Source organism: Neomonachus schauinslandi, chromosome 15 (genome assembly GCF_002201575.2).
Source record: "Neomonachus schauinslandi chromosome 15, ASM220157v2, whole genome shotgun sequence".
NCBI classification, from domain to species: Eukaryota; Metazoa; Chordata; class Mammalia; order Carnivora; family Phocidae; genus Neomonachus; species Neomonachus schauinslandi.
The window spans coordinates 59,503,648-59,530,676 of record NC_058417.1 but is presented as its reverse complement, the minus strand read 5'-3'; the positions used below and the strand labels follow the sequence as shown (position 1 = coordinate 59,530,676).

The 27,029-nt window shown below is 49.9% G+C and overlaps 1 protein-coding gene across 3 annotated transcripts; it reads left to right on the top strand.

The window, feature by feature from the left end:
* Positions 1–1,715: 1,715 nt before the first annotated feature.
* On the top strand, positions 1,716–26,345 carry WDR45B (WD repeat domain 45B). 3 transcript variants are annotated; one of them, XM_021680879.1, is made up of 10 exons: positions 1,716–1,905; positions 8,421–8,495; positions 14,347–14,448; positions 18,122–18,209; positions 19,279–19,373; positions 21,764–21,954; positions 22,606–22,691; positions 23,626–23,727; positions 24,476–24,597; positions 24,995–26,345. In XM_021680879.1, the coding sequence occupies exons 1-10, from the start codon at positions 1,839–1,841 to the stop codon at positions 25,099–25,101; spliced, it is 1,035 nt and encodes a 344-aa protein (XP_021536554.1). In that variant the 5' UTR covers positions 1,716–1,838; the 3' UTR covers positions 25,102–26,345. The 3 variants fall into 3 exon arrangements, with proteins under 3 accessions (XP_021536554.1, XP_021536555.1, XP_021536556.1); XM_021680880.1 differs by lacking the exon at positions 1,716–1,905 and adding an exon at positions 8,123–8,219; XM_021680881.1 differs by lacking the exons at positions 1,716–1,905; positions 8,421–8,495 and adding an exon at positions 13,703–13,774.
* The last annotated feature ends 684 nt before the right edge of the window (positions 26,346–27,029 follow it).

Here is a 27,029-nt window from a genome sequence, read left to right as displayed (position 1 = left end):
AGAAGGACCTGGAGTGACATAGGACCTGCGGGAGGCCCCAGAGCAAAGGAAGGGCTGAGTCTCTCATTTCCCTGAGTGCCCGCTTTGGTGACCACAGGTGCCCGTGTGCAGAGGTAACAACCGGACTGCTGGGGCAAGGCTCTCCAGCAGCAGGGTTCTTTCTGAGTCTGTGGGCTGCAGTGAAGAGCCCCAGGTCTGTGAGTCTGTGATCAGTGCCTGGCCCCTGTCCCAAACCACGGGCCACCAGCCTGAGATACCCCCACATACGGAAACTGAGTTACGCCGACTCTACCAGCAGGGCATGCATGGGTAAATTCGGACCCCAGGGCCCCAGGGCCCCAGGGCAGAAAGGGTGCCACCTTGTAGGGTGGGTCAGCAGCCCAAGGGTGCAGATGGGAGGAGAGGATGGGAGGGGCAGGAACGGGTGCTGCCTGGACTGTGGACGTCCAGGTGCAAGGGGAAAATAGGACAGGGGACAGTGAGAGAGAGACCAGAGGGTTGTCTGAGTAGGGGACCCTAGGGCCAGCACTCTTGTCTCCATGGCCACTCAGTGTTGGAGTAGGACCACAGCCCAGCTGCTCTGTGCCAGAAAGTCCAGACTTTGTCCCTCGAGGGGATGGTCTGTGGGTCCCAGGAGGGGGAGCTGTATGTCCAGGAAGGCTGTGTGTCCTGTGTGGTGGGGGGGGGGGGCTGTGTGTCCTGGGAGGGAGGCTGTGTGTCCTGTGGGGTCTGTGTGTCCTAGGGGGGTACTGTGTGTCCTGGGGGGGCTGTGTGTCCTATGGGGGCTGTGTGTCCTGGGAGGGGAGCTGTGTCTCCTAGGGGGAGCTGTATGTCCTGTGGGGTCTGTGTGTCCTGGGAGGGGAGCTGTGTGTCCTGTGTGTCCTGTGGGGGCTGTGTATCCTGGGAGGGGAGCTATGTGTCCTGCCGGGGGCTGTGTGTCTTGTGGGGGGGAGCCTGTGTGTCCTGTGGGGGCTGTGTGTCCTGGGGGGGGGCTGTGTCCTGTGGAGGTATGGGGTAGGTCTATACTTCTATATACTTCCACTTCCTCACTTCCATCCATTTTTCTATTTTTGTGTACATTTTACTTCTGTATATAATAAAAACCCTATAATACATTGTTACTATTTTAAATGCTGATCTTTTCAATCAATTAAAAATAAGAAAAAGGGGCGCCTGGGCGGCTCAATCGGTTAAGCGTCTGCCCTTGGCTCGGGTCATGATCGCAGGGTCCTGGGATCGAGTCCCGCATCGGGCTCGCTGCTCAGCGGGGAGCCTGCTTCTCCCTCTCCCTCTGCCTGTCTCTCTGCCTACCTGTACTCTCTCTCTCTGTCATATAAATAAATAAAATATTTAAAAATAAAATAAATAAAAAATAAGAAAAAGTCTCTCAATTTATATGATTCCTGGGGGGGGCTCTAGTTATATATAGGGCTGTGGGCCCTGCCTGTTCGCGAGGGGCAGGGGTGGGGCGCGGTTGCCTCTTTGAATCGCCGGGGTCCGGGGTAGGTTGCCCTCCAGTCTCCTCGGACCGGGTAGGTGGTTCTCCGCCCCCAGACCCGCCCCGCCACCCTGCCGCCAGGCCCCTCCCCTCTCCCCCAAGCCCGCCTCCCTCCGCACAGGCCCCGCCCCCGCACACGTGACGTTCTCGGCGCTCCCTCACCACCCTGGCCGGGCCCAGGTGGATGCGCTCGGCGCTCCGCGGCTCCCTGGCTGCGCGCGCACGCACGTCCGCCCCTCGCTTCCGGCGCGACGGCCTCCGCGGGACAGACGGGACCCCAGCGCCCGGCCTCCCCGAGGGCATGCGGCGCTGAGGAGCGGCGGACCTTCGCGGCGGCGCCATGAACCTCCTGCCGTGTAACCCCCACGGCAACGGGCTGCTCTATGCCGGCTTCAACCAGGACCACGGTGAGGGCGCCCCTGCGCGCGCCCGGGCCCCAACCCGGCCTCTTCCGGAGCCCCCCGACCGGGCCGGCCCTCCCCCGACGCCCCCCCGACCCGGCCCCTCCCCCGACGCCCCCCGGCCCGGCCTGGTCCCTCCCCGGACGCCCCCCAACACCTGGCGACCTGGCGGGTTCTTCTCCCCGACACCTTCCACCACACCCTCCCCCCGAGGCGGCCCTTGACCGTGCCACCCCCAGTTCTGTCCTGGCCTCGCGACCCGGCCCTGCCGGCGCCGCTCCCACTCCGGGCGGGGGGTGTGGGCCGAGGTCGGGGCGGGTCCCTCGCCTCCGGACTTTCCCGGAGCTCGGGGCGGCGGCGGCATCCACTCGGTCAGCCCTCCTCCGCGGGCTCTCACCGGATTCGACGATAATCGGATTTTTCCCCGCGGCTCTTGCTGGGGTCTGCTTCGAAACTCCGCTTTTTTTCCTGTACCCGTTTAGGATCTTCGGCGGATAAGCTCTTGTTGAGTTGAAAAGCACTTGGGTTTCTTTTCAGCTGCGTACTTAGACTTTTTATTGACGAGTCCTGCAGGCCTACTGACCTAGTCGGGTGTAGGTCCTCGCCTGTTGCGTTGGTTTTAATGAGAAAGTGTCACTGAACTCCCTTAGCGTTTTTTCTTCTTGTTCCGTGAAACCAGAGGCCCTCTAAGGACTTGACTGTTGAGTATGCCATTGGGGAAATGGCATTTTATTTTCACGTTTTGGAATCCAGCTGAGGTCCCTGGGTGGTTTAAGGCGCTCTTGGAGCCACGTCCGGGAAAGCCGGCAGGACGCGGGAGGGGAGGGGCCGGGAGGGGCGGGGAGGACCGGGGCGCCGCGCTGCCTCTCCACTGCACAGCTGCTAGCTTCCCCCCTGGGGAGAAAGGGGTGACAGCTGCTGTTCGGGGACAGACTCGAAGGGCTCTTCCGTGGTCGCTTTGGAAGTTTTGTTTTCGAAGAGCATCCGAGTAGTGCTGTAGGATCGCGCATTTGTGAAGATAATTTCCTTTTTCTTTTTTTTTTAAGATTTTATTTATTTGACAGATAGAGAGCACAGATAGGCAGAGTGGCAGGCAGAGGGAGAAGCAGGCTCTCCGCCGAGCAGGAGCCCGACGCGGGGCTCGATCCCAGGACTCCGGGATCACGACCCGAGTCAAAGTCAGACGCTGAACCGACTGAGCCGCTCAGGCGCCCCTGTGAAGATAATTTTCAGTAGACAATGCCGCGGTTGCCTAGCTGTGGTTGGCGTGTTTACTTTGTGCTGTGCTCTGAAGGATGGGTTAAACCTGCCCACAGGTGTTGATTGTGGTGTCATAGGCGAGATAACAAGGTGGCAGGTCGAAAGAGGCATGCCAAGATAGGGAGGTTTTCATGTGGTTGGAGGAGGGCAAGTTTCCTTCCAGCCTTGGAGATCAGGGTCAGGGCCAGGTTCTCGGAGGAGGTGGCAGTTAGCCGCGGGCAAAGTTTGGGAAGGGTGTGGGTGCCGTGCGCTGAGCCACGGAAGGTGGTTTTGGTTGGGCCGGACTGCGGGAATTGTGGGAGAACGTTATTTATGAGTGAGGTATGAGTTTGGGGCCAGATGTTGGACTTTGGGCAATTATGTGGCTGAACGTTTTGGGGTTTGATTACCAGAGGAGGGCAGTAGGTTTTTTAATGGGTTTGATAATTGAAAGCTCTTTAAGGAATTAACAGTGATATAACAACTCCTTAAGAAATATGTTTTCAGGGGCGCCTGGGTGGCTCAGTTGGTTAAGCGACTGCCTTCGGCTCAGGTCATGATCCTGGAGTCCCGGGATCGAGTCCCACATCAGGCTTCCTGCTCGGCAGGGAGTCTGCTTGGTCCTCTGACCCTATCCCCTCTCAGGTGTTCTCTCTCTCAAATAAATAAATAAAATTAAAAAAAAAAAAAAGCATTATGTTTTCAGGGGTGCCTGGTTGGCTCAGTTAAGTATCTGCCTTCGTCTCAGGTCATGATCCCGGGGTCCTGGGATCGAGTCCTGCGTTGAGCTCCCTGCTTGGTGGGGAGTCTGCTTCTGCCTCTGTCGTTCCCCCCCCCAATAAATAAATAAATAAAATCTTTAAAAAAATAATATGTTTTCAGTGGAAAGAGATGGCTAGCTGGTAGTAAGGGAGGGGAGAGGTAACTATAAAAACTTGTGATACCTTTTGTGTTTACAAACGCAAGCAGCTTAGTGACTTGAAGTCATTTAATGCAAGAGATTCGTTCTTATGATACCTGCCTTGATACTGAGTGAGGAATCTTTGAATTAAGTTTCAGTACAGTATTCGAGGCTCATAATGATGCTGATTATTTAAGAAACCAGTGAAGATTATTATATTTTTATAAAGATTTTATCAAAGATTGTTTTTAAAATACAGCTCTGCGGGGCGCCTGGGTGGCTCGGTCAGTTGGGCATGCGACTCTTAGTTTTGGCTTGGGTGGTGGTCTCGGGGTCATGAGATCCAGCAGAGCCTGCTTGGGATCTTCTCCCTCTCTCGAGAAATAAATAAAATAAAATACAGCTGTGGCTCTTAAAAGGCCATATTTCCATTGTCTGAAAAATACCCTTCTGTAAGCCCAGCTCATTTCATTTTAACAAATTGTAGGTAAAGTAAGTGTTTTTGAAGGAAAAAAATATGCTTTTATACTTAAACTTCTGATTACCCTTAGGTTAAATTCTCTCTAAATTTATGCTAGATGATTGAATTTATTACATTTTGTTTTTACTTATACTGATTTTTAATTTCTACTCAGCGTTTTTTAAATTTGAGAGAGAGTGTGCATGCGCACACAAGCCAGGGGTGGGGGTGCAGAGGGAAAGGGAGAACCCCAAGCTGACTCCCTGCTGAGTGGGGAGCCCTGTGGACGTGGGGCTTGATCTCATGACCCTGAGATCATGACCTGAGCTGAAACCAAGAGTTGGACGCTCAACTGATTGAGCCACCCAGGCGCCCCTCTTCAGCATTTTTAACACTCGTTGCAACTTTTGCTTAGAAATCATTGTTTGTTTGTTTTTAAGATTTTATTTATTTGAGAGGGCACAAGCAGGGGGAGTGGCAGGCCTAGGGAGATGGAGAAGCAGACTTCCTGCTGAGCAGGGAGCCCAGTACGGGGCTCCATCCCAGGACCCTGAGATCATGACCTGAGCCAAAGGCAGACACTTAACTGACTGAGCCACCTAGGCGTCCCTAAGAATCATTTCTTTATTTAAAAAATTTTTTAGTTGAGGGTGCCTGGGTGGCTCAGTTGGTTAAGCAACTGCCTTCAGCTCAGGTCATGATCCTGGAATCCTGGGATCGAGTCCCACATCGGGCTCCCGGCTCAGCGGGGAGCCTGCCTCTCCCTCTGACCCTCTCCCCTCTTATGCTGTTTCTCTCTCTCTCTCTCAAATGAATAAATAAATCTTAAAAAAAAAAATAAAATTTTTTAGTTGAAATGTAGTTGACACACAATGTTACATTTGTTTCAGATGTACAAGAAAGCATTTTTAAAAGGACATTTGCTCACATGTTCAAACTTTTATCTTCTAAAAATAATTTGCACGGTGGTCTTCGAGACTCTTAAGTGTTGAGATGTACATTTCTATAATTTAGCTGCCTATTTTTTTTTCCTATTACCTTGGGAAACTCAAATTTTTGAGTATGTACCCTTTGTGTATATACTTGCTTATCCTGCCTGGACCAAGACCTGAGGCCACAGACTCCTGTCCTTGGCCCACTTCACTGTAGCTATGGGGAAAGGGGGTACGGGGTGGTGGTGGTGGTATTTGCATGTGGGCTGTATGGGAGTTGTCTCTACACGCACACCTCAGAGACAACTGCACTAGAGACTATCACAATAAAGTGAGTCAAATGAATATTTTCATTTCTCAGTGCATATAAATGTTTACACTGTACTGCAGTGTGTTAAGTGTGTAATGGCATTGTGTCTAAAGAAAAATGTACGTACTTTAATTTTTTTTTTTAAGATTTTTGGGCACCTGGGTGGCTCAGCCGGTTAAGCGTCTGACTTCCGCTCAGGTCATGATCTCAGGGTCCTGGGATCATGACCAGAGTCAAAGGCAGATGCCCAACCGACTGAGCCACCCAGGCGCCCCTGTACATCTTTTTTTTTTTTTTTAAGATTTTATTTATTTATTTGAGAGAGAGAGAATGAGAGAGAGCACATGAGAGGGGGGAGGGTCAGAGGGAGAAGCAGACTCCCCGCTGAGCAGGGAGCCCGATGCGGGACTCGATCCAGGGACTCCAGGATCATGATCTGAGCCGAAGGCAGTCGCCCAACCAACTGAGCCACCCAGGCGCCCGCCCCTGTACATCTTAATTAAGAAATAGTTCATTGCTAAAAAATGTTAGCTACCATCTGAATTTTCAGTGAGTTATAATCACTAATCACAGATCACCATAACAAATATACTAACGGAAAAGTTTGAAATCTTGCTAGAATTACCAGAATGTGACACAGAGACGTGAGTGAGCAAATGCTATGGAGAATGGTGCTGATAGACTTGGTGGAGGCAGGGCTGCCCCAAACCTTCGATTGCACAAAGCACAGGGTCTGTGAAGCAACATGGAACAAGGTGTGCCTGTGTATAGAAGAGAGCCCCCAGCCAGCCCAGGGCCCTGTGGGGTCCCCAGCTGTTGGGCTGGGGCTTCCTCTGTGGGAAAAAGTTGTGTGAACATAGCAAGGATGATGCCTAGACTTCTTGGAGAGTGGTTGCCAACCTTTGGTGTTCGTAATACCTTTCCTTCTTTCTATTGAAGTATGCAATACTTACAGAAAAGTGCACAAGCCCTAAGTGTTCAGCTTGATGAATTTTCCAACCTGAACACACCTTCCAGCAGCAGCCAGGTGAAGAAACTGAACACACCTGGCCGCCCGGTGCTCCTTCCGGTCACTGCCACAGTCCAGTCTAACTTCCAGTGGTGTAGATTAGTTTTGCCTGTGTCTGTACTTTATTTTTGTTCCTGGCTTTTTCATTCAACGTCACGTTTGTGGGACATTCTCTGTATTGCCGAGTATTGTTGTAGATCATTCTCATTGATGCACAGTGGTTTCCTGTGTGACTATATCAAAATTAATTCAGTCTGCCATCGGGGGTCATTTGGATGGGTTCCCAGTTTTTGGCTATTAGGGTGTAAGAGTGCTGCTGTGAACTTTGTAATGCGTGTCTTTTTTTTTTTTTTTTTTTTTTTTTTAAAGATTTTATTTATTTATTTGACAGAGAAAGACACAGCGAGAGAGGGAACACAAACGGGGAGTGGGAGAGGGAGAAGCAGACTCCCTGCGGAGCAGGGAGCCCGATGCGGGACTCGATCCCGGGACTCCAGGATCATGACCTGAGCCGAAGGCAGTCGCTTAACCACTGAGCCACCCAGGCGCCCCTGTAATGCGTGTCTTGGCGAACCTATGTGGCCATCTCTGTAAGGCCTACACACCGAGGAGTAGAGCTGACAGCCGTAGTAGGTCAAGCAAACAGCGTTCCAGGGTGTGGCACCGGTTCGCCATCCACCAGCAGGTTCAGAGTTCCCTCCAAACCTGCTTTATACTTGGCGCTTTCCACCATTCTGGCTGTTCTGGTGGATGTTCATTGGACCATTAACAACCTGGTGTGTGACCGTGACAGAGGTTTCAAGGTTAGGCTTGTTTACAGGTGGGGGGAGGTCATGGGAGACCTCAGGCCACTTTCTGGAAGGCCATCCTGCAGCAGCCCTTCCCCGCCCCCTCCCTCCCTGGTCTGCTGTGGCCACACTTGCTGGGATTGCTGGCTCTCAGCTGTCTTCCGGAAGGCATGGACTTTCTTGTTCTGTCATTGCCTCTCCAGATCTTGGTGTCTGACAGACAGCACTCAAGAGATGTTTAGGAATGGGGGAGCCAGGGGCGCCTGGGTGGCTCAGTCGTTAGGCGTCTGCCTTCGGCTCAGGTCATGATCCCAGGATCCTGGGATTGAGCCCCGCGTCGAGCTCCCTGCTCGGCGGGAAGCCTGCTTCTCCCTCTCCCACTCCCCCTGCTTGTGTTCCCTCTCTCACTCTCTCTCTCTCTCTCTCTGTCAAAATCAATAAATAAAATCTTAAAAAAAAGGAATGGGGGAGCCAGTGGTGAGTGTTATAGCAAGAGGCAGGTGTTGAGGGAAATGTGCAGTGGCAGAATGGCTTGTGGAGGTAGCTGGTGAACCCCTCTCGTGGAATTAAGTTTAGGCAGAGCTGGTCTTCAGGAGTGCCAGAGAAAGGCCCTGCAGGAGGAAGTTGGAGTGACTCCAAAGGCTCTTTTCCACGTTAGATGACCGAAAACGTTGTGCCGGGGTATGCACGTCGTTTACTAGCAGCCCCAGGAGGTTAGCTGTGGCTGAGCAGACCACACCGTGTTGTCCGAGCCTCTGCAAGAGCTCTTAGGAAAGTCTGCTTTCTCCAGACCCCTTGTTTTGGCTGTTCTGGGCCCTGGGGCCCTTAGCTGAGATCCCACTGTGGATTAATGTGTGTCTCTCTCTCGCTTTCACACTTAAGGATGCTTTGCCTGTGGGATGGAAAACGGATTCCGAGTCTATAACACCGATCCGCTAAAAGAAAAAGAGAAACAAGGTAAGAGTAGTTGACATTTCGTAGTCTCCCTTTTTCCAGACTTCAAAGAATCTGCATTTTATCTCACAGTTGTGGGGGGCGGGGTCCTGGTTTTGAGAAGTAAATAGGTTCATGGCCCTCTGCTGGCCTAGACGGGGTGCAGGGCTGATCCAGTGGGCGTGGCCCGGCTCTAATTTCTCCGGTGGATGTGAACTTTGAAACATCATGTGTCTCTGCCATGTCTTCAATTGTCGCTAGCTGCCACGGGAGAACATGGGGTAGTGGTGCAGGCCATTCTCTCTCTTCTTGCTGAATGTGAAGTTGTAGAGAACTCAAGTGATGGGTTTAATTCAGTATATGGGACTCTTGACCCTTGATAAATGACCACTTAGAAAATATTATCTGTAGCAATAAATTGTAGTTGCTTCTGTTTACGTATTTCGGTGTCTTAAGTTACGTTTTCGGGGAATGCAAGTTTTCAAAAGCTTCTTAAGTGGAATCAGGACTTCTATTGATAATACTAAAATAATAGTGATCCTTTTGCCATTGACAGGAAAAATTGGTAAATTTTACAGGTAGACTTGTTTTCAATTTACTTTTACCCCAAGGTATTTTTCTTACGCTTTTGGTGTCTCCTCTCTTTACTTGCTTGGAGAATCAAGCACTGCCAACAGATGAACAAATCTCAGATAAATCATAGAAAATGAGAAACATCCTTTTTCTTCCTGTAGTTGTGGTTTTGGTTTTTACTCAGTGCACAGTTATATTTTCTGATGCTGGAACTGTTTCTTTCTGTAAGAGGAAGTTACTGCATCCCGGTGCTCCACTGAACAGCCCCCCTTCCGTTGTCACAACTAATAACCCAGCATCAGGGACTTTCAGAAATGTTTTGACAGTGAAACCCCTTTGTCAAGTGCAGTCTTTGTACAGCAGCCCTGGTGTATAAAACAGTAAGTGGTGCTTTACATCTAGGAGTTGACTTTGTAAATTGAGGTGTATAACTTGCATTTATTAGAGACAGACCGTATAGCCGGTAGTTAAGGGCTCAGGTTCTCGGCCCACATTGGTTGGGTGGAATCTGACTCTGCCCCTTACCAGGCTGCTGTGTGACCTTGGGCAAGTTCCTCACCTTCTCTTGGCCTCACTTTCTTTGTGTAAAAGGGAGGTGATAACTGTCTACCTCCTGAGATTATCGTGAAGATCAGTGAATTAGAATGCTTAAAACACATAGATTAGTGCCTGGCACACATATTAAGTGCTGTGTAAGCTTGTGCCTTCATCATCTGTCAGTCCAGCAGCCGTGTGCTCTTAGAGAGTGGGTCAGTGAGTGCTTCAGGCCGTGACGGGAGTTTCCTGTCAGTCTTCTGAGAATCTGCCTTGTATTTGTTTTTTGGTTGCTTAGTGAATTAAGACAATTCTGTTTTATATGGATAAATAGTGACAAAATACTTTGAAACAATCTGACTTGCAAATACTTTTTATTTAAAGTGACCTAGAGGGACCCCTGGTTGGCTCAGTCGGTTAAGTGTCTACCTTTGGCTCAGGTCGTGGTCCCAGGGTCCTGGGATTGGGTCCCACATGGGGCTCCTCGCTCAGCGGGGAGCCTGCTTCTCCCTCTACCTGCCGCCGCCCCTGCTTGTGCTCTCCTTCTCTCTGACAAATAAATAACATAGGGGCGGGGCGCCTGGGTGGCTCAGTGAGTGGTTAAGCGTCTGCCTTCGGCTCAGGTCATGATCCCAAGGTCCTGGGATTGAGCCCCACATCGGGCTCCCTGCTGGGCGGGGAGCCTGCTCTCCCTCTCCCATTCCCCCTGCTTGTGTTCCCTCTCTCGCTGTGTCTCTCTCTGTAAAATAAATAAAATCTTTAAATAAATAAATAAAATAAAGTGACCTAGAAATTTAGGAGTTACAGGCTTAGTTTCCAGTTGAATCATTAGCAATATATTGATAGCTATTTCCTAATTAATGATATGTTTATAACAAACTCAAGATTTTTCTAAAAATACATTAGGGTGCCTGGGTGGCTCAGTCGGTTGAGCATCTGCCTTCAGCTCATGTCATGATCTCGGGGTCCTGGGATGGAGCCCCACATCGGGCTTCCTGCTCGGCAGGGAATCCCCTTCTCCCTCTTCCTGTGCCCCCCCCCTCCTTGATCGTGGGCGTTCTCTCTCGCGCGCGCGCGCGCTCTCTCTCTCTCGCTCTCGCGCGCGCGCGCTCTCTCTCTCTCGCTCTCGCGCGCGCGCGCTCTCTCTCTCGCTCTCGCGCGCGCGCGCTCTCTCGCTCTCGCTCTCGCTCTCGCTCTCGCTCTCGTAAATAAATAATCTAAAAAGAAAAATACGTTAGACAAGAAGCATTTAAAAGTCTAAGTTCCAGAGGGTTTGCCATTGTCATGCTGAGAGCAAGTATTGTTTCCTGTTGCTGCTCAGCCCAACTGGGTCTGGGGCAGTCTGTCCCTAAGCTTAGCTTGGAGTGAATTTGAAAAGGATCATGGTGGGGCCGTGCTGTGCTTTTTTTTTTTTTTTTTTAAAGATTTTTTATTTATTTATTTGACAGAGAGAGAGACACAGCGAGAGAGGGAACACAAGCAGGGAGAGTGGGAGAGGGAGAAGCAGACTTCCCGCGGAGCAGGGAGCCCGATGCGGGGCTCGATCCCAGGACCCGGAATCATGACCTGAGCCAAAGGCAGACGCTTAACGACTGAGCCACCCAGGCGCCCCCGTGCTGTGCTTTTTGATGGTGTATTTTAAGCAATCCGCCCCTGTGCACTTGTAGGTTGGTCTGCTGTTAATTTCTGGCAACTTACAACTTGACAGAAAACAGGCTGGATCTTGTTCCTGTTTTATCTTGACGGTTTGCTTTCCTAAATGAGGAGGAAGGAAGTGTGCCTGCATTTCCGTGGTCACCCCCAGATCTGGGCTGTCGGCCGTTACCTCCAGTGTGACCGTGGCACTGAGTAGGTGGGATTGGCCATGAGCTGCCTCTCCCAGGTGTGCCCACCGCCGGCAAGGACTGGGAGCCGTTGGAGGCAGCTTTCTCCCAGCTCCCTCCCAGGCGTTGAAGGTCCTGCATCTTAATCACACTTGAAGTGGGCATGCAGCTCTGCTGCACTCCCAGAAAGCTGTGAGGCCCCAGGGAGGACTGCCTGCAATGGCAGCCTGTGGTGTCCACGTGTAGGACTTGGGCTCACATCTGAGCGTGTGCTGGGAAGAAGGTTCGAGAATGATACGTTTAGATAAAATATGATATCCAGTGATTATAGAAACAAGGAATACTCATAAAAAGTTAATTTCCCTTTTCATTTAGAAACCAACTCTTCTGCGGTGCAGAGGTGATGAGAACTTGTACAGCCCCTGCTCAGTGAGCTGGCCCGGCCTGCAAGGGGGGCAGAGGGGTTCGCAGGCCTTCCCCTGTCTTTGTGTCACCCATGTTTCCCTCCCCATGACCAGTGCTCACACATGTGACATTGGCAGCCATGTGTGGGGAAGTAGAGAGGACACAGAGACCGAGAGAGAACAGCACATGACTGAGGTGGGACGCAGGTGAGGGCTGTGCATTCCCGAGCCCACTGGGCGGTGGTCGGTGCCTCCAGCGCCTGATGCTGCGCTGGGGCTGGGGATACAGTCATGAATAAGACGGGCAGGGTCCTTCGTGTGACACACTAAGTGTCTGGAAAAAAAGAGGTGACCTGTTGTGCACGATTCCTGATGTTACCCAGTCCAGCAGCCTACCTGACTTAATGGTATGTTGGGGGCCTTGATCCTCGTTTTGTGTAATGGGCCTCATGCTCCTGTGCTCACCCCAGCATGTCCAAGATGAAGGGACTAGAGAGAAATGGGAAGCATGTGAGGTGGAGGGGAGTGAGCGGCTTGTCATGACGGGTGGTGTTCCCACATTCGCATATAGCTTTGGTTTGGCTGTGGAGAAGCAGACTATTCCATGGCCTGTTTCATGACCTCAGTGGTTCAGTTTAGGTTGGTAGAATCTTTTTATAGGGTAATTTGGCAAAATGTGTTCATTTTATGCAGACACATATACTGTTTGATTCATCAATTATACCTAATGGATTTTTCTTTTTTTTTTTTGAGATTTTATTCAACAGAGAGAGACACAGCAAGAGGGAACACAAGCAGGGGGAGTGGGAGAGGGAGAAGCAGGCTTCCCGCTGAGCAGGGAGCCCGATGCGGGACTCGATCCCAGGACCTGGGATCATGACCTGAGCCAAAGACAGATGCTTAATGACTGAGCCACCCAGGCGCCCTAAGGGATTTTATCTGAAAGAAAAAAATTGGAAGACCCCAGATGCTTGTATAAATATATTGCTCTTGACCCTGAACAACCGGGAATTAGGAGCGATCACACACACATACACACATACACATACACACACACACACACACCCTGCAGTTGAAAATCCACGTGTGACTTTTTTTTTTAGATTTTATTTTATTTATTTTATTCAAGAGAGAGTGAGTGAGGGAGAGCACAAGCGGGAGGGGCAGAGAGAGAAGGTGAGGGAGAAGCAGGCTCCCCGCCGAGCAGGGAGCCTGATGTGGGGCTCAATCCCGGGACCCTGGGATCATGACCTGAGCCGAAGGCAGATCCTTCACCAGCTGAGCCACCCAGGCGCCCCTATGTATGACTTTTGACTCCCCAACAACCTAACTGCTAATAGCGTATTGTTGACCAGAAGCTTTATTGATAACAGTTAACACGTATTTTGTATGTTATATGTATCATATACTATATTCATACAATAAAGCTCAAGAAAAGGAAATACTGTTAAGAAAATCATTAAGAGGGGTGCCTGGGTGGCTCAGTCGTTAAGTGTCTGCCGTTGGCTCAGGTCATGGTCCCAGGGTCCTGGGATCGAGTCCCACATCGGGCTCCCTGCTCGGCGGGAAGCCTGCTTCTGCCTCTCCCACTCCCCCTGCTTGTGTTCCCTCTCTCGCTGTGTCTCTCTCTGTCAAATAAATAAATAAAATCTTAAAAAAAAAAAATCGTTAAGAGAAAATACATTTACAGTATCAGATTGTATTTATTGAAAAAAATCTGCCTATAAGTGGACCTGTGCAGTTCATTCCCAAGGATCAAGCTGATAGTTAGTCCTTTCTAGCATTTTTATGAAGCCTTGAATCTACTTTTCTCACAGAGCCAGCTGATGAACTTTGGAATCACCTTGAATGGCCATGGCTGATCTTCATTTAACTTCTAACTTTCAGAGGTGTTGCTTCCTCACTTGCCCTTTGCTGTGCCCTCCCTGTGCCAGGAGTTCCGGTCGTTGCTGACCAGAGTGCAGAGCTGGTGAGAACAGGATGGGTGGTCCAGCTCTGCAGCAGAAAGCATCCAGAGTGGGGTTCACTCCTCTGAGCCCCAAACTTCTCACCAGGTTCCCATTACCTTCCCTGAATGAGCATTGTTGGTCTTCCTTTTGTCATGGAGGACATCTGAAAATCTGCTGACGTTTTCCTCTTAACATAATTCACCAACATTTTTGAGCATTTCAAGCCAGTGGAAGAGGTGTTTAAAGTGATGAACTCTGCTTTTACGTTAAAGCATTTAGCACGCTTTCTTAGAGCTTGGAGATTTTGCTACCCCTTAAAATAGGAGTTTTCATACATTTTGGTACGTTGGCTTCTTAGGGTGCTGGGTGCTCAGCATTTATACCTGGGGAACACAGCTCATGAGGATGGGCTGCTGAGGGAGGTCCAAGGCCCACAGCTCTTCCTCTTTCCTGGCCAGCTGGCAGTCTCATTGCTGATGGTAGTCAGGTATAGATCGCTGATGAAAGTCAAATGCTGAGTGTTACCTTTCCCTTTTTTTCTGTATTTAAATTGCAAAATATACATACTAACTTTTTTTCAATATCATTTCAGAATTTCTGGAAGGAGGAGTTGGCCATGTTGAAATGTTATTTCGCTGCAACTATTTAGCTTTAGTCGGTGGTGGGAAAAAGCCGAAATACCCCCCCAACAAAGGTAAAGTGATGGTGGGCTTAATGACCATGCCTTCCATGTTATAATGTCTGGAACTTTCTAGAGTGTCTTGGTGTTTGTGGCTACATTTGCTCTTCCCTGGTGGCCCTGTGGAGTATGAAGGACCAGTCACTGACAGGAGGCATCCAGAGAGAAAGTCTTGTCCCTGCTGTTCCCAGGAGAAAAAGTGTGTGGCAAGGGTCACCTGTTCCCATCGACATAAAGCACGTGCTTTTCATTTTTTTTTTAAATATGTTTTATTTATTTTTTTTTTTTAAAGATTTTGTTTATTTATTTGACAGAGAGAGACAAAGCAAGCGAGGGAACACAAGCAGGGGGAGTGGGAGAGGGAGAAGCAAGCTTCCTGTGGAGCAGCGAGCCCGATGTGGGGCTTGATCCCAGGACCCTGGGACCATGACCTGAGCCGAAGGCAGTCACTTAACCGACTGAGCCACCCAGGCGCCCAAGCACGTGCTTTTCAATTAACGTTGGCTAAACAGGAGGCATGCCATGCCTCTGGACCCCATTTTGTTCTGAGTATTCAACTGTGGGTTGGTATCATAAATGTTATGTGTTCATTTTAAAGCAAGGTATAGGAAGGTTATTTTTCCTACAAAGAGCCATTGACTCACAGAAACATTGATTTGGTTGCCACGTAGAACAAAACACCATGTTGGCTCTAGGTTTAAGAATATTGTGTTTGGTATGTGTGTATAAGTCTGTGTGTGTTCAGAGAGATTGTGGTGTAAAACGTCTGGCTTTTAAAGTAGGGGAGAAACAAAAACTTTACCAACCACAGTGTGTATACACTTGATACCTGTAAACCCAGGTATCTGTGAAAGCAGGGTAGAACACCAGAAGAGGTGGGAGGTGGATTGCAGAGATGGGTAAGGACAGATCCAGGGACTTTGAATACCAGCTGAGGGTGTGATCGGGAAAGAGGGGAGTCAGGTGAGCACAGAAAGGTGCAGAGTCCTGGATGATCCTTGGCAGGCTCTGGGGCCCCGGCTTGCAGCTCTCAGAGGAGCCTGGGGGACACTGTGAGTGGGGATGGGGAGTGGAACTGCCTGCAGTGGAGTGCTTGGACCCTTCCAGCTTGTCATGACCAGGGCTGAAGGGCAGAAAGCCTGGGTTGCTGTCTGGGTCGTTGCCAGCAGAGCCTGTGGCTTAGAAGTTCTGAAAGAGGCCATCCAGAAGCAACACAGAGGCCACCATGCTCAGAGTGCAGGTATGGGGGCACCGGGGGAGAGGGGGGTTCGGTTGGGCATCTGAGTCTTGATCTCAGAGTTGTGGGTCTGAGACCCACGCTGGGCATGGAGCCCAGCATGGAGCCTACTTAGAACTCCTTTCCTGGGGCACCTGGGTGACTCAGTCAAGCGTCTGCCTTCGGCTCAGGTCATGATCTCAGGGTCCTGGGATCAAGCCCCATGTAGGGCTCCCTGCTCAGTGGGGAGTCTGCTTCTCCCTCTCCCTCTGCCACTCCCCCCACTTATGCTCCCCCCCAATAAAGAAATAAAATCTTTTATTTATTTGAGAGACAGAGAGAGAGAGAGAGAGAGAGAGCATGAGGAGGGGGAGGGTCAGAGGGAGAAGCAGACTCTCTGCTGAGCAGGGAGCCCGATGTGGGACTCGATCCCAGGACTCTGAGATCATGACCCGAGCCGAAGGCAGTCGCTTAACCAACTGAGCCACCCAGGCACCCAATAAATAGAATCTTAAAAATAAATAAATAAATAAAATAATTCCTTTCCCTGGGCTGCTTGGGGGCGGGCACACGTCCTGCTGCTGGGTCAGCCTTTGCCTTGAAGCATGTTACTGATCCCTGAAGAGGAAAGAGAGTCCAGAGCCTGGCCTCCTGTGGCACTGTGGCTTTTGAATAATGTCAAAATTGCTGCTTGAATTTACTCTTAATATTTTAATAGTTATAAATTAAGATACACGGTGTTGAAATGTGAAGAAGCTAGTGTCTTCGGTTTGTGAAAACCAGTAAAATGAGACTCGAGGAGACTGGTCATCACAGTGCAACGAGGCAAGTTCCAGCCGAGGCTGCACATGCTGTTCAGGCAGCGCCAAAAGGCCTTTTCTTACTTAATCAGGAGCTTAGAGGACAAAAGAAGAATTCCAGAATTAGTGAATGTACCTTTTGCTATCGGGAACTGTATTAAAAGACAGACATGCCAAATCCTGGGTATACATGTAGAATTTCCAGCACACCAGGACGGTGGCTTGCAGCCCATGGAGACCACAGGGAGCTGAAGGTCACCCCAGGTCTGTGGATTTTTCTGTCTGGGGCATTGTGTCTGGTCACTTTGCTTTTGTGAGTGAGAATTCGAGCTGCTGGCTCTGGGGCTCCATCATGCTGTTTCCAGAAATTTCTGAAAATAGAGTTCACTTGGATTTGTGACACCCTTGATATGGCTCATCTTTGGGATTCTGTCTGGATTGGGCCAGTTTACATTTGTTTTGAATTGCAGATTTTTTGGTGTTAGGTTGCAGAGCCAGAGAAAGTTTACTTTTGAACTGCTTTACAAGTTCAAGAGTGTACGTGTCCTTTGCCCAGAAGGTTATTATATTTCAGTGAGGTGACTGTGGACTGAGGTTCTGTCCCACTTACCAACATGCTAGACCACTTTGGGGACTTGGGAATGAAGAGATTTATCAGAGATGGCATTTTAAAGGAGTAACAACAGAATTTTCTGCTTCATTTTGAATGGTTATAAATTTTAATCTCTTCGATAGTAAATAATTTTATAAAAATAAAAGTTTGGTAGTTGTCTTAGGTGTTGTTATCTTTTGATTTGAAATTGAGGTCACTGAGTCCATTCTGGCAAAACTTACCCCTAAATCTCACCTCCAGGACTCGTGGTGGTCATGGTGTCAGGACCTTTAGGGGAGACATTCATTGCCTTCCACCCTTGGTCACCTGGCCCATGACCTGCTGAAGCTTATTTTCCCTCACCTCACACTCTTCCTAGACAGCTTTGTAAGAGAAAGATGGCAGAAGATAGAAAATATTTGGATACCACCCTCCCCCACACCTCTCCCCCAGCTCAGTGCTGCTCGCCGTCCTCATCCTCAAAGGTTATCTGTAAACTTTCTCAGCCCTTGGGATGCAAACTATTAATGCTTCATAAAGTACTGCAGTGTGAGCAGCAAAGTGAGACCGAAGAAGAGCAAGAACAGTCAGGCTGGGGTTGAGAGTAATCCCCAGCCCTGGTTTTTTAATCCATTAAAACTGAAGCCTCTCTTTTCTTGATCCAGGTGTCTCTCTAGCACTCCAGCAGTAGTTGTGGTTAGGCTTGTTTTTGGCTCAGGCAGGTGAAACCGAGGAAAGAGGGGTGGGGAGAACTTTGCCTGACAGCTAGGCAAGGTTGGCAGAAAGGTGTGCGTGCTTGCGTGCGTGTGTGCGTGTGTGTGTGTGTGTGTGTGTGTGTGTGTGTGGTGGGGGGAGACTGGGCTGGGGTACTGGAAGGGAAGAGCGGGGAGGGAGCGGGCGAGCGCTCTGCTCTCAGAGACAGCGTTGCGAGTGGTGGGCTGCACGTGTCCCTTGGGTCTGAGACTGGGCAGTGGGAGAGCAAAACCTCGACCTGGTCAGAGATTCATGAGGTCATGACCCTTCTGCGAGGCCCCACAGGCTGTGTATTGTTGTGCCCATAAGCTTTCTCTGAAATTTCAGTGATGATCTGGGATGACCTGAAGAAGAAGACTGTTATTGAAATAGAATTTTCTACAGAAGTCAAAGCAGTCAAGCTGCGGCGAGATCGGTAGGTTTACTATCTAAGTTTCTCCGAAGACGGCTGAAATACTTTCATATTGAAGGAAGAAACATGTTTGGGAAAATCATGTCTTCAGATGTGATGATTGTAGTTTATGACCCAAAGGACATGCGATTTTCTGTATTGCTGCAAAGAAGGCGTGAGTTTTATGGGCTTCCACGGATCGTTTAGAAGCAGTTTGTCAGTGGATGTGCCTGGCAGCAGCGCTCAGTGGTCCTCAGTCCTTCAGAGGACGGTCCCCATCCAGCAGGTTCCCGCTGAGGACACGAGGGGTGAGCCTTCCTCACTCTCGGTCCAGCTTTGCCACGCGCTGCCTCAGTAAATGTTACCGGCTGGAAGGTAAGGGAAGATACGGAGACTCCTTAGTGAGAAGGTGGCATTGCTGTTACCTGTTGAAAGTAGCAGGCTTCTCTCAGCCGTTGCTAGCGTGGTGTTTAGGAGAACAGAAGTTTTTACTAGTACATTCAGCAAGATAGAGTTTTGTTAATTTGGATTTTAATTTGGTGTGATTTACATCTTATACTCAGCTGTGGAAGGGGCAAAGATGCTGAGCAAGGTGAATGTGAATAGGGGACTGTCATGCCTGCATTCTTAGGTTTGTGACTTCCGGTAATGTTGATTGTTAGGGGCCCCTAATCAAATCCTGGAGCCAAATCCAAGGACCTTCCAGTTTCCAACGTTTCTAAATTATCCAGACATATCTAAAAGTGTATATAAAGAAAATTTCTTTATTTTCTGCTCCATGTACTCTACTTGGTTCTTATTCTAGATGAAATATTTGATGAAAATGTCCTTAAACCTCAGGAAGGTCCGTTAGTCAGCCTGTACCCAGGTGCGCAGGTGAGAGGTGCTTGTCCATCAGTGCCTGCCACACCCCCAGGGGCTCATGGGTGACCTCCAGAGACCTTGCCTTTGTGGGGCTCTGATTCAAGAATGATCCTTCTGCTTGTGCTGTTTGGACTGTTTCTAAGTTTCAAAATAATAAGAACAAAAATCACAAAATGCTTGAGTTTTGCTTTTGGGAATAGGAATTCTGATTGTGTTTTTTTCTTTGCAGAATTGTGGTTGTTTTGGACTCAATGATTAAGGTGTTTACGTTCACACATAATCCCCATCAGTTGCATGTCTTTGAAACCTGCTATAATCCTAAAGGTAAGAAATGCAGAGGAGTAACGATGGAAGTTGGCTCTTTGATGTTCCGTCCAGGTGGAGACCGGTGCCGGGTGCCCTCCTCTGCGGCAGGTCTCTGAGTGGCACTGCCATGGTCAGATGGGTCCTGAGACTCACTGGGGGCACTCTGACGGAGACAGGCTTCTCGTTCTTCCTCCTACACCCTTTTGCCTGGGTGCCCTCCACCTCCTCCTGGGCGAGCTCTCTGGGCCGCATTGCTCACACCAGCACCTGGTCTGCCAGGGAGTGGCTGAGACCCCCCTCCTACCACGCAGGGGGCGGGGGGGTTGGAATGAGGGAACTTTCCCCCTGTCGTCGTCAGCAGTTCCGGAGCTCCTTGGGCGACCTTGGAATTGTGTGTTTTCACTGAGTTCTGAGGGGTTTCATTCCCTTTTTCTTCGGAGCAAGGATTGCATGTGACTTTGTTCCTCATTATAGCACCTCAATTTCTTTTTAAAATTTTTAGTGTTTCTCTTTTAGCTTTATTGAGCTGTAATATACATAAAACTCACTCATTTTAACTATATCGTTCGATATATTTAGTCATTGTAAACAGCTGTGAAACTACCCCCACAGTGGAAAAGAGTTCCAGGTGGCCCCTTTCCCCACCTGGCCTTCAAGTTTTGTGGTCTTCCTCTTAGCCTAATATTTCTTAGGTTCCTCCATGTGTTACGTATATATTCTTTTCCTCATTTTTATTCCTAAGTAATACTGTATAGTATGGATATACCAATTGTTTATGCACTCCAGTGTTTGGACCGTTATGAACAGAAGTTGCTGTGAATGTTCACAGACATGTCTTTGCCTGGAGGAATTGTTTTATTTCTCTTGGGTGAATACTGAAGAGCACATCTGCTGGATCATATTGTCATGATGTGCCCACGTTTATAAAATACTAGCAAATGTTTTCCAAAATGGTGGTGTCTTCTTGCACCCCCATCAGTGACCTAGGAGGGCTGGATGGCAGCACATCCCTGCCCCAGCACTTGGTATTGTCACTCTTCTGAACGTGGGGTGTTGCCTTGGGACTGGTATGTCCCTGGAGTTTTGTTTGCATTTCTCTGAGGACTGGCGGTGTTGAGCATCTTGTCATGTGCTTGTTGCCATTCAAACATCTTTTATGAGGTGTCTTCACGTCTTTTCCTGTTTTAACTTTGTTTATCTTCTCACTGACTTGTAAGAATTCTTTGTATATTCTAGATAAGGCCCTTTGTCTATCACTTTTGCAGATATTTTCAGTGGGTCTGTGGTTTTTTGCAAAACAAAGATTTTCTTTTATGTGTTCTTCTAGAAGCTTTAGATCTTAAGTTAGGTCTTTAATCTATTTTTTTGTGTATAGCATGAGACAAAGGCCCAGATTTGTATTTTTCTTTATGAATATCCGACTATTTTTTTCTGTAATGAATTATCTTTTTTTTTTTTAATCAAGTAAGTGTAAGATTTTTCTGGACTCTCTGTTCTGTTCCAGTGATATGTCCTTATATCAATACCATACTGCTTTGGTATCAAGAGCTTTAAAATAATTCTTAAAATTAGGTAGTGTAAGTTCTCTAATGTTCTTATTTTACAAAAAATTTTTGGCTATTCTAGGACCTTGCCTTTCCTTAGGATGTCTAGTGTCAGCTTGTCCGCTGTTTGATAAAGCCTGCAGAAAGACTTGGATCGTGACCGGACTGACCCTGCAGGCAAAGTACACTCCAGCCGTGACCACAGTAGGTCAGCTCAGATCAGCTCTCCATCCATCAGAACTTTGGTTTCCTTCTACACTGTGGTCCAGTGTCTGACGCAGGCACTGTCAAATTTATTCCTAAGTATTTGGGGTTTTGTGCAGTTGTTAATGGAGTATTTGTATTTCACAATTTTGTATTCTCAGTGGCTGGCACCATGGAAGGTGGATATGTGACAGTGGATGTTTCCAATTACGAGGCAGTCTCAGTCTCCCAGGACTTAGCCTTGTCTGGCCTTCTAATACCTTTTACAATGAAAAGATGTTGTGATTCTGATATAAATGAAAACCCTAGGGGGCACCTGGGTGGCTCAGTTAGTTCGGCATCCAACTCTTGGTTTCGGCTCAGGTCGTGATCTCAGACTCATGGGATCAAGCCCCACGTTGGGTTTTGGGCTCAGCATGGAGTCTGCTTGAGAGAATTCTCTCTCCACCTCCCTCTGCCTCCCACCCTGCACGATCTCTCTCTCCCTCTCTGTCTCCAAGATAAAGAAATAAAATCTTAAAAAAAAAAAATTAAAACACATGAGTAAGTCTTATTTTTTTTTCTTGTGAGCTAGAGGACAGAGAATAGGTTTTATTTGGGTAAGGCAGAGGCTTTTAGACAGTCGTGAGTGCTTGATGGGTTCTCTCCATCTCCGATCAGGCCTCTGCGTCCTGTGCCCCAACAGTAACAACTCCCTCCTGGCCTTCCCGGGCACACACACGGGCCACGTGCAACTCGTGGACCTGGCCAGCACCGAGAAGCCGCCCGTGGACATTCCAGCCCACGAGGGCGTCCTGAGCTGCATTGCTCTCAACCTGCAGGGAACAAGAATTGCAACCGCATCTGAGAAAGTAAGTGCGTGTCCTCCCGTGACAGCTGCACACCTGCCCCGGCCGCCCTCGCAAGGGCCCTTGCGCTCCCAAGGACTTAGCGTGCGGGCCCCGCGGAAACCAGCCCTTCCCTGTGGGCTCTGACTGCTCACGGGTTCTTCGCCACCTTCTCTTGGGAAGGTGGCGAAGGCATTGGACGGGAGGAGTTTCATCACCTGACTGGCATGTAGAGGTGGCCTCAGGGACCCCAGAGCTTCAGGGTGGGTCCACAGGAAGTCCCTTCCCCTCCCTGGTACACAATAGAATCACTGTGCTTTTTTCTAACCGGCCATGGGAGTTACAACGAAGATGTCATTGCTGTAGACAGAGAACTGACAACCCCCCAGGAACACGTCCGTACAGGCTGCGGGTTCTCTCAGGCGTCTGCCGGGGCAGTAGGTGCAGGGGGTTAGTGGAGGGCTGGCACCCAGGGGTCTGGCTCCTACCCAGTGCTGTCGGGCCAGAGAGCCACCACCTTAACTCTCGGGTGCAACGGAGGGAAAAGTTGAGTTTTAGATGATGTGGGTGAGTTGGGAAGGGCTTGTATGGACTGATGGGTTTGTGAGTAAAATATTCATTTCAAAAAACTAAAAAGTTGTGAATGATAATAAAACACTTCACTGTTTTTCAAAGGGGACCCTTATAAGAATATTTGATACTTCATCAGGGCATTTAATCCAGGAACTACGAAGAGGATCTCAAGCAGCCAATATTTATTGGTAAGAAGCCCCCCACCCCCATGTCCCCTGAGTGACTGAGTCAAACAGGGCTCGTGTGACTGAGGGAGAATCAGGGCCCCTACCTGCTGTAGAGAGTCAGGTGTCAGCTTGTTTTATTATGACTAACTTTAGATCGTTATTATGGGAACACGTACAAAAGTTAGAGAGATTGTAATGAACTACCATTGACCCTGCCTCCATGTTTGTCGGTACTTGCCAGTTTTATTTCTTCTCCACTGTTCCTCCAGCTGATTCTTCTGTGGTATTTTAAGGCAAACACCAGAGACCTTGTTAGCTCATCTGTAATCACTCGGGGTCTACAGCCCTGCCATGGTGGACCCCCTGCTTGGGCGGGGTTTCGTTCTTGGCGTCTGTGGCCTTTCCAGGTGCCGAGCAGCATTTGGGTCTGTGTGATAAACATGTAATTAACATATGTGTTTACTGAATGTGTTTGTGGAGCCCTGTGGGGGCTCTCCCCTGTGTCTACTCTCAGGGCCCCTCCAGCCAGAGCGGGGGCCTGCCCAGCCCCAGTGATGCCCACCTCCAAAGGGCAGCCTGCACCTCTAGGGGCCGGGGCGTTGGAGGGGAGGAGTTTCATCACCTGACTGGCATGTAGAGGTGGCCTCAGGGACCCCAGAGCTTCAGGGTGGGTCCACAGGAAGTCCCTTCCCCTCCCTGGTACGCAGCCTTATCAGTGTACCCAGGGAGGGGCCCTGCTGTGGCATGCTGGATTGTTCCCCAGTGTGGACCCTCCGGTTCCATGGAGAGCACTGCCGGCTCATTAGTGGAGGGTGGTGGTGCTAACAGTTGCTGTCTGGCATCGGACAAGGCCAGGGTTTGAGGCGCCAGCTCACATAGCGGCGTGGTACTACGGTTGGGGCCCGGGCTCTTCTGCATCCACATGAGACCAGAGCTTCATCTGATTTCTCTGCAGCATTAACTTCAATCCGGACGCTTCCCTCATCTGCGTGTCCAGTGACCACGGCACAGTGCACATTTTTGCTGCCGAAGATCCAAAAAGGAATAAACAGTCTAGGTAGGTTTCCCAGAGTTAAGAGCACTAGGCCCCTCCTTCAGGCACATTCGGTGCAAAGTCACAGTCGCTCGTTGGGTTGTGTGACAAGGCACGGCTGACCCTCACACGGCACAGGAGTGACGGCCACAGGCCACGGACACGTGGTACAGGGTAGTGCCGTGAACATATTTTTCTCTTCCTTAGAATTTTCTTTTCTCTAGCTTTCTTGTAAGAGTATGGGATGTGTGGTACATAAAACGTACAGAATAGGTGTGAATTGACCATTTGTTACTGGTTAACAGTAGGCCCTGAGTTAAATTTTTGGGGAGTCAGTAGTTATACATGGAATTTCGACTGCAGGGGGTTGGTGTCCCTCACCTGTTCATTGCTCAAGGGTCCACAGTATCTGATGCGAAAACGGGCATCGTTATTGGCCTCGTCTTTAGCTCCTTAGACAGAGTCTGATTAGGATCCAGTCACCTTTCCTGTGATTTAGGACTCGGACCTGAACCCCAGTGCCTGTCCTCATGTTTGCCATGTTTAGCAAAGTAATTTAGTCACAGTAGAAACCTCTACCTCTTCTGGTGCTGGTGGTTTCTGGGGTTACCGTGAAGCCACTTTAAGCACTTTGTTTTTTTCATGTGAGAAATAAAATTAAAAGGAAATATAGAATTTAAAGTATCTGGGCTCAGGCCAAATGAAAGAGAGTTGTGTTATTTCACCTTTGTTATGGAGACGTAACTGCCTTTTCTCTCCCCCCCCCCCCCAGTCTGGCTTCAGCCAGTTTCCTTCCAAAGTACTTCAGTTCCAAGTGGAGTTTTTCCAAGTTTCAGGTTCCCTCAGGCTCTCCATGCATCTGTGCCTTTGGAACAGAGCCAAATGCCGTCATTGGTAAGTGGTCCTTGAGCTGGTGGCCCCGTGCTCGCTTTCCTGGGGGCCCAGGGGATCCACTCGGGGGTCTGCACAGCCGTGTGGGGTGACGTCAGCCCCCTGCCCTCCAGGGTTTCCCAGGAAGTTGTGGGGGCATGTCATTTGGTTTTTGAACGGATGACCAGACAGGGTTTTTCCCCTCCACACATAAGTCGAATACATGCACCACCCCAGAGCAGTTGGGGTTCCTGGCCACGTGTGTGCTCAGTCAGGAATGGGGGGCGGTCCCTTGTCACCCATGTTCACTCTGGGTCGCTGCCCAGAGTGAGGCCATTTACAGTTCAGCTCAGTGAGGTCTGCTTGCTGTTAACGTTGAGGGGAGAAACAATGTGAGTAAAATGGTCTCCTTCTGTCTCAGCGATTTGTGCAGACGGCAGCTACTACAAATTTCTATTCAACCCCAAGGGGGAGTGCATCCGGGACGTCTACGCACAGTTCCTAGAAATGACCGATGACAAGCTGTGACTCCACCGGGAGTGCAACCAGCACCCACAGCCGGCCGCCCCCGAAGCGCTGCGTGTGCCCTTCAGACTCCTGGGGTGGGTGCCGGTGCCCTTGGGCCTCGTGGCTCAGCGGCTGGAGGACTGCCCGGGGACCTTGGTCCTGAGGCCATTCTGTGGTTGTCTGTTTCCTTGAGCAGGGCTTCCCATTTCCAGTATTAAAGGACGAATCATCATCAAGGCAGTGTAGACGCTCAGTGGCTCTGAGCCGCCCGGGCCCGACTGCTGGCCTGCGACCTTTAGTTCCGCTTTGACGCTAGCTTCTGCCCTCCCACCTGCGCCTCCCCCGTGCACCTGGGGGCTCCGTACACATGTAGGGACTGGGTTGACAAAAGGATGGACAAATAGAAATTTGTTTTGGCAATAGATTCCATCATTTTTACTGAGTCTGTAATGGGGAAATGAACAAATGTGTCAATGCGAGTTCTCGCATTACACCAGATTTCTAAATAGAACAAGAATACCAGCAGCTTGCCTTAGAAAAGGAGAAAGGAATTCCTTCTCCCCTCTGAACATGACGCAAAGAGACAGCCGTGTCAGAGAGCCTGGGGTGGGCGTCTCCCTGCGAGCTGGCGTCCTGATCTCCCGGGCGTGTGGCGCGGCCATCCCCGTCTGTCTGTCTGTCTGTCGGAGCTGTTGGCATCACCCGCAGTGAGCAGAGCGCTTCGTGTGCCCCGCGGGTCTCCTGAGTTTCCCCGTTGTGTGTAGGGAGCAGAGTAACACGGAGACGGTCACTTAATTTAGAGGATGTGGAGGGAAGGGTTGGGCGCCACAGCGGCCGGGCCGGACACCGGGGCAGGAGCGGGAAGCCTCAGCCTGCCGCGCCCCCGTCGTTGCTCAGAGCCGCTCTCTAGCATTCTGAGAAGGGAAGGCACATGATAACGTTTCCTAGCATCGGTGGCTAAAACAGGTTATGGGCTCTTATGTTGTTAGTACTCCCAGAGGTACGTATTCCGTTTTCTTAAATTCCCTTTACAGAAGCCTAATTGTATGGTTTTGATTTCAGGTTGTAAACATTGAAAGTCTGCGGCGGCAGCTCCTGGTTCTGCCAGTTCTCTCTCACTGTCATATAATCAACTAACTTTGTATGTGGATTTCAGTGTAAAGTATGCATGTTACTTTGGTGTGTATTTAATCATGAAATTTAATTTTGCACTTATTTGTAATGTTTCTTTTAAATAAAAGTGACTAATTTTGTTGTACTCTGTATCCGTCAAGGGAGAAGAATTGTATGTTACAAAACCAAACCCTAGTTTTGGAATCTGCCAGACTCCGGGCTGCCTGTGTGGGGGCGGGGACCCAGGGTTGGCGTCCGCCTGCGGGCAGGGCTGAAGGGCGTGCCGTTCGCTAGCGGTGTGTATTCTCTGTTGGGCACACTGTGCCCGCTCTCGTGGTGGCGCCTGCGTCCGGTCCCGTGCCTGGCCAGTGTTGTGGTGACTCATCTAACCCGTCAGCCCTAACCGTGCATCGGGGCCGAGGGGGACCCTTCACACTGGTACAGTTACCAGTTTTCCCCAAATACAGTCCCTCTAGTGTATCCAGCTCTACATCAAACTAGGAGAAAAGTTGTGTGAGAAAGCACAGCTACCGCCATGCGCGGAGACTGCTGGTAGGGCTGGCGGGGAAGGCGCGGAGAGGCGGTACCCGGAAACCCAGGAATGTTCTGGCATGCCCTGTTGGAGTCCAGGGTGAGAGCATGGTCCTGGCTTTGCCGCGCCAGCTGCGACCTCGCCTCCTCCATAAAGTGACAAAACATGAGGGAGGGAGCCCTTGCCCAGGGGCACTGGACATGGCAGCTGCAGAGCCACGCGGTCGGGTGGGAGGCTGCGGTGTGTGCCCTGGAGTTTCCCCCCTGGGATGGTGAAGTCCCCACTTGTCATCCGGGACGTGCCC

Excerpts from the sequence above, each read along its gene's own strand:
- WDR45B (XM_021680879.1), top strand. The coding sequence starts at position 1,839 with ATGAACCTCCTGCCGTGTAACCCCCACGGCAACGGGCTGCTCTATGCC. Across the intron at positions 21,955-22,605 it reads TTGCAACCGCATCTGAGAAA|GGGACCCTTATAAGAATATT; the intron begins GTAAGTGCGTGT and ends TGTTTTTCAAAG. Across the intron at positions 22,692-23,625 it reads CAAGCAGCCAATATTTATTG|CATTAACTTCAATCCGGACG; the intron begins GTAAGAAGCCCC and ends ATTTCTCTGCAG.